Source organism: Galeopterus variegatus, unplaced genomic scaffold (assembly GCF_000696425.1).
Source record: "Galeopterus variegatus unplaced genomic scaffold, G_variegatus-3.0.2 Scaffold1322, whole genome shotgun sequence".
In the NCBI taxonomy this organism is placed as follows: Eukaryota; Metazoa; Chordata; class Mammalia; order Dermoptera; family Cynocephalidae; genus Galeopterus; species Galeopterus variegatus.
Genome location: NW_007727433.1, coordinates 217,860 through 224,156, shown reverse-complemented (window position 1 = coordinate 224,156; position 6,297 = coordinate 217,860). Strand labels below are relative to the sequence as shown.

Below are 6,297 nucleotides of genomic sequence, written 5' to 3'. Positions count from 1 at the left end.
AAATTTGTAGGCTCATGTCTTTTGCCAGTGGGGGATTCTAAAGCCATTATTTCTTTTAATACTTTTTCAACCCTGCCTTCTTTCTCCCATCTGGAACGCCAATGACAAAATGTCAGGTCTTTTTTTTTATAGTACTACAGGTAACTGCGACTCTGTGAACTTCTTTGTCAGTCTGTTTTCTCTGTTGTTCAGGTTGGGTGATTTCTATCATCCTGTCGACTTCACACATTCTTTCCTCTGTCCCTTCTCTTCTGCTATTGAGCCCGTCCACGGAGTTTTTAAAATTTCAGTTGTATTTTTCATTTCTTCTTTGTATCCACTATTTCTTTGCATCCACTATTTCTTTGCAGAGACTTTCTAATTTTTCCCTGTTTCAAATGTGTTCATAATTGCTCACTGAAGCATTTTTGTGATGGTCGCTGTACATTTTTGCCGGAGAATTCTACTCTCTCTGTCATCTCCGTGTTGGCATCAGTTGGTTGTCTTTTGTGTTGTCGTTCAAGTAGAGATTTTCGTGGTTCTTGAGATGACAAGTGATTTTTGAATGAAACCTGGACATTTGGGGTATTAAGTTATGAGAGTGTGAGGTCATGTTTAAACCCACCTTTGGATCCCCACACTGGCCAGTGCAATAAAAAAAAGAAAGAAGACTTGTGTTTTAGCTGGTCTCCTGGCACCACCAGAGAGGGACAGGGACAGGCGCCTCTGCTGACGCCGAAGCAGCGGGACTCTTCATTTCTGTGGGGAGAAGTGGGAGTTCTGGACACCACCAGAGAGGGACAGGGACAGGCCCTGGCTCCCCACTCAGCCTCTGCTGACGCCGAAGCAGCGGGACTCTTCATTTCTGTGGGGAGAAGTGGGAGTTCTGGTTCCTACTAGTCGTGGTCACCACCCTGTTAGAGTGACAGCACATTGTCATGGCTCTTCGGGTGGTCTCTGCCGGCCCCGCTGGGGAAGGGGGGAACGTCCTGACTCTCCACTTAGGCTTTTGTGACACCACTTCAGCAGCGAGGGGCATGGCGCCTCCGTACAGCCTGTCAGACATGGCAGCTGAGGCTCCCCGCTAGGCGGGGACAGTCTTCTGTTCAGCTGAGCACAGCAGTCATCGTCTGCACATATGTCTCCTGTCTCTCTAGGCTGCCCCTTCCCTGGCTCTCTAGCCAGACAGAGCTGACTTTTGGGGGGCTTTTTAGGTCTGTGCCCACTGGCATTTCCAGGTTGCTGGCACCTTCAGTTCTGAGTCTGGGATATTTGAGGCAAAAAAGAAAACCCAGGAACTCCCCATGGTGTTATTTCTTGGGTCTCAAATCACTAGTGGTCCTATCCCCCCTCAGAGTGTATGCTTGAGACACAGATATACGAGTGTGGGGGATGGAGTTTGGACGTCTTGTCCCCTCCAAAACTCGTGGAAATCTGTCATTTTTTTTTTTTTTTTTTCAAAAGATGACCGGTAAGGGGATCTCAACCCTTGACTTGGTGTTGTCAGCACCACGCTCAGCCAGTGAGCTAACCGGCCATCCCTATATGGGATCCGAACCCGTGGCCTTGGTGTTATCAGCACCGCACTCTCCCGAGTGAGCCACGGGCCAGCCCCAACTCGTGGAAATCTGATCTCCAGTGTGGCAGTGTTGGAAACTGACTGAGTCATGGGGCGGATCCCTCATGCGTGGATTCATGCTCTCCCTGGGGGAGGGGGGATTCATGAGTGAGTTCTCGCTCCGTTAGTTACCTCCAGAGCAAGTTGCTTAAACCCTGGCACCTCCTCTCTCTCTCTCTTGCTTCCTCTCACCATGTGATCTGCTTGTACCCGCCGGCTGCTGCCACTTTCCGCCATGAGTAGAAGCAGCCTGAGGCCCATGCCAGATGCAGCTGCCCCAGAATCATGAGCCAAATAAACCTCTGTTCTTTATAAACTACCCAGTCTCAGGTATTTCTGTTATAGCAACACAAAACAGACTAATACGGTGAGTATAAAATGCTTAGGGCTTTCGGCTGTACTTAATTTAGCAGGAGGAACCGGGAAAAGTGTCTCTTCCATCTTTCCACACGTCGAACTCCCTGCATCTAAGCTTTTCTTTCTCACTATTGTTTTAGCAATTTGATTATGATGTGCGTTGGTGTAGTTTTGTTTCCTGTGCATGCAGTTCATTAAAATTCTTGAATCTGTAGATTTATATTTTGCAAAAAGTTCAGAAAAAATTCTGGCCACTATTTTTTCAAATATTTCTGTGCCCCGCCCTGTGCGCTTTCCCGCAGGGATGCATGTGTGTTTAGGGCTGCTTGAAGCTGTCCTGCCTCACTGATCCCCTGTTCATTTTTAAGTTCTTTTTCTCTATGGGCTCCGTCCGGACTGTTTCTATTGCTACGCCTTCAAAGACAAAGATTTTAAAGCTGCCACTAAGTTTTTTCTCTGTGATGCTGAATCTGTCAACCCCACAACTTGAGTTTTTCATTTCACACATTGTAGTTTTCATCTCTACAAGTTTCATTTACATTTTTTGCAATTTACATATTTGTACTGATCTTTTTGAACATCTGGAATAGTTATAATTATTCTAATGTTCTTGGCTGCTAATTCTAACACCTGTGCCAGTTCTGGGTCCATTTTGATTGAATCATTTCTCTGTTATGGGCCACATTCTCTTGCTTCCTTGTCTGCTAATATTTCATCAGTTGCCAGGGATTGTAAATTTAACCCAAATATTCTTGTGCTCTGTTCTGGGATAGATTAAGTTTACTTGTAAACTTTTTTTTTTTTTTTAAAGATGACCTGTAAGGGGATCTTGACCCTTGGCTTCGTGTTGTCAGCACCACGCTCTCCCAAGTGAGCTAACCGGCCATCCCTATATGGGATCCGAACCTGTGGCCTTCGTGTTATCAGCCCCACTCTCCCGAGTGAGCCACGGGCCGGCCCTGTAAACTTTTTTTTTTGGTGGGACAGAGCTAACTATAGTGCTAAGTAGTAATCAGTTAGCTAATTAGTCTCGGGTTAATTATTCCCCAGACCGAGACAAGATCCTTCTGAGTATTCTGCTTAGTGTGCTGTGAATTAGTTTCCCAGTCTGGCTGATGGGAACAGGCCCTATCCCCAGCCCTGTGTAAGTACCTAGTCCTACGGTTCCCTCCAGTCCTTCTGGGTGGCTCTTTCCCAGTGCAGCTTGTTTCCTGACGCGGGTGGTGCGTGCTCAGTCGAATGCTGGAGACCCACCGCAGACCTGTGCTCTGTGTGGCTCTTTTGCGTGGGCAGAGGGGGCATTCCCTTCCGCAACCCCAGGACTTGCTGGGGATGGGGCTGGAACTTGCAAAGGCAGGTCGGGAAGGAGGAAAGAAAGGCGACCAGAGGCCAGAGCTCACGTGCAGTTTTATTGTGGGGAGGCTTGGAGAGGACAGGGTGTCAAGAGCAGCATTTTTACCAAGTTGGTCTAAAAATGAAACAGGATCCAGACATGATCCCTATACTGACAGTTACAGTAAATTTCAAAATCTGAGCAGCAACTGGAATTGTTTCTTGAAAAACTAACATGGACAGAGTTGGTGCCAGGTGCGGTCAGCAGGGTCGAAGGGCCAGGCTGTGCCCTGCAGGCCCTGCATCATGGGTGCAGCCGGGGCACCGAGGTCGGGAGCTGTGGGCTCTGACGCCTGCTCTGGGTCCTTGCGCTACTCAGGGACTGGCCCTCCCTGTACCCTATGGAGCAGTGGGCAGGAGCCAGACCTGGCCAAGAAAGGGACCCTTGCCAGCAGGCCTGGGCAGCCACCTGCACAGCGAATACAGAGGGCTGCGGCGTGCCCAGACCCCGGTGGCACACCCCTGAGAAGTCTGCCCGGAGTAGCTTCGGCGTCTTCACAGAGTGCACAGGCCCTAGGGGTCTTTTCCAGAGACGCAATAAATATGAGAATCCAAATGGAGAGACAGCAAGTACAAAAGACTAGCCCGGCTCCCGTCGGCTCTGCTGGCTCTTCACAGACCGGGGGTCTCCAAGTCAGCGGCTCTGCGGTCCCTGTGGTGCCATGCCGCTGGTGGTGGGGACCCAGTGTGACCGGCCTATCCAGCCGCTGCCGGGGAGGCTGTGGGGTCCCACCAGCAGGACCCTCCCCAGCCCCAGGGTGTGGCCAATGCGGTGAGGGGGTGATGGAGAGACCTCAGGGCGGGGCGGGCCTAGCCCTCGCGCACACTGACACGCGGCTCGGCCAGGGAGCTGTGCATGATGCTGATGATGGACTCCAGGCCGCTGCCCTCCAGCAGCGAGCGGTGGTCTCCCTCGATGACGTGCACAGACACCTTCCCGTCACACACCTGTGGGCACCGCCATGAGTAGTGGGGCTGCCTCGCTCCTCCTACCCGCCAGCACCCACAGCTACCCCTCGCGCCCCCTCCCCAGCTCCCCCACACACCTGCGAGAGGTTGTAGTCAGCGCCCAGGTCCTCGCCATAGGCGCTGCCCATCTTGGCACGCAGCAGCGTCACATTGCCATGGTACTTGGCCTTGGGCGCATATTGCTCGGCTGCCCGCAGCTTGTGGTAGAAGGACAGGGCTGCAAAGCTCAGCTCCTGGCGGTCCAGGCCCTGATGGCTCTTGGTGATCAGGTCCACGGAGGCCTCCACACGCGCCTCCAGGTCCTTCAGTGGCAGCAGCACTTCCAGCACCTGCAAGGACAGATGGGCTCTGACCACGCTCAGGGAGCCCCTAGCAGCGCCGGGCCAGGCCCCACCCCTGCGTCCTGTCCTCTGCTGTGGAGGTGAAAGGCCATGAGGGGCCACGAGGACTCCACAACTCCCTGCACTCACCCTGCTGTGCTCCATGTCTGTGAACTGCTGCACAAAGAAGCACATGGCCTCAGACTCGACTTCAGCCTCGCAGCCAGGAGTCAGCTTCGCCCGGTAGCTCTGTGGAGGGGGAGGGGTGCTGCAGGGGAGCAGGCTCCAAGGGTGGAACCCTCCAGAGATGACCCATCTCAAACCCAGGGCAGCAGGAGGGGTGCCCAGATGCCGCCTCCAGGACCTTGAGACCCCTGCCAGGCTCTCACCTGGGTGTAGGCCAGCACATAGGTGTGTGAGCCGTCGAACAGGAAGAGGCTATTGTGGGCAGGGGCCGGGCTCTGCTGGGCCTGCAGCTGCGAGCACATCTCGAAGGCCACGCAAGCCCCATAGGAGTAGCCAGCGATGCGGTACGGCCCCTCAGGCTGCACCTGCCTGATGCAGTCGATGTAGTAGGCGGCCAGGCTCTGGATGCTGTCCAGTGGCGCAGCTGCAACGGCAGCACATCCGTGTGCTCAGTGAGGGCAGGCTGCAGCCCCGGCCCCGCGGACAGCAAACGCTGTCCCGCCTTAACCAGGGGAGGAGGAAGGACGGGTGTACCTCGGGTGCACTGCAAGCCATAGGTGGGGATGCTGAGCTTGGCTGCCAGGCTGTGGAAGACAGCAGTGGAGCCCTCGATGGGGTGCACCAGGAAGAGGGGCCGCTCGGAGCTCTGCACCGAGTTGAGCCGCGTCAAGGTGGGACCCTCAGGGTTCACCAGCAGGGAGCTTAGGTTCAGCTGGACCTCCTGCTGGGTTGGGCTGCCCTTAGGCATTGGGGATGCCAGCTCTGCAAGGACAAGAGCAGATGTCGAGCTGGTCCATGTGTGTGGGTTTACTCGCACACACACAGACACGTGAACACACGCTTAAGCCTGACTTGGGCTGCTAGGAAGAGGGTGTGGGGGTGGGGAATCAGCCCCAGAGTGCCCAAGAGGAGCCAGTGAGCAGCCCTGAGCCACAGAGAGGGAGGGGCTGCTGCTGCTCCCCCAGCACGCACCATCAGACACGTGAGCCTTCGAGGACAGCTCCTGCAGTGCCCTGAGCGTCAGCTGCCGCACTTCGTGCATGGACAGCACCAGGTCATGCTCACGCTCCAGGGTCTGACGCACCTCCACGCCCATGAGCGAGTCCAGGCCCAGGTCTGCCAGTGAGTTGTCCAGGTTGACGGCAGCCACATCGTGCATGGACAGCACCAGGTCATGCTCACGCTCCAGGGTCTGACGCACCTCCACGCCCATGAGTGAGTCCAGGCCCAGGTCTGCCAGTGAGTTGTCCAGGTTGACGGCAGCCACATCTCGGATGCCTGGGGAGGAAAGGAGGTGCTGGTTGGTGCTTCGGGAAGGGCTGTGGGGACACCAGCGGCGGAGTGATAACCAGGCTGACACTGGGGGGTACTAGGCTTAGGGGCAGTCTGTGCATCCTCCCACACGCTGTCACCCTGCTCTGCAGAGACTGTTTCTTTTTTTTTTTTTTTTTTTTTTTTTTTTTTTTTTTTTTTTTT

The 6,297-nt window shown here is 54.3% G+C and overlaps 1 protein-coding gene across 1 annotated transcript in view; it reads right to left on the bottom strand.

Moving 5' to 3' along the window:
* Positions 1-3,343: 3,343 nt before the first annotated feature.
* The window catches only part of FASN (fatty acid synthase), an 18,097-nt gene continuing 15,143 nt past the window's right edge, over positions 3,344-6,297 (bottom strand). The window contains exons 35-41 of the mRNA XM_008576271.1: positions 6,023-6,099; positions 5,794-5,905; positions 5,356-5,583; positions 5,025-5,245; positions 4,786-4,884; positions 4,393-4,644; positions 3,344-4,294 (exon numbers count right to left, since the gene is read on the bottom strand). Of these exons, the coding sequence (XP_008574493.1) occupies positions 4,157-4,294; positions 4,393-4,644; positions 4,786-4,884; positions 5,025-5,245; positions 5,356-5,583; positions 5,794-5,905; positions 6,023-6,099 (1,127 nt within the window). The 3' untranslated portion in view covers positions 3,344-4,156. The remainder of the gene's footprint in view (positions 4,295-4,392; positions 4,645-4,785; positions 4,885-5,024; positions 5,246-5,355; positions 5,584-5,793; positions 5,906-6,022; positions 6,100-6,297) is intronic.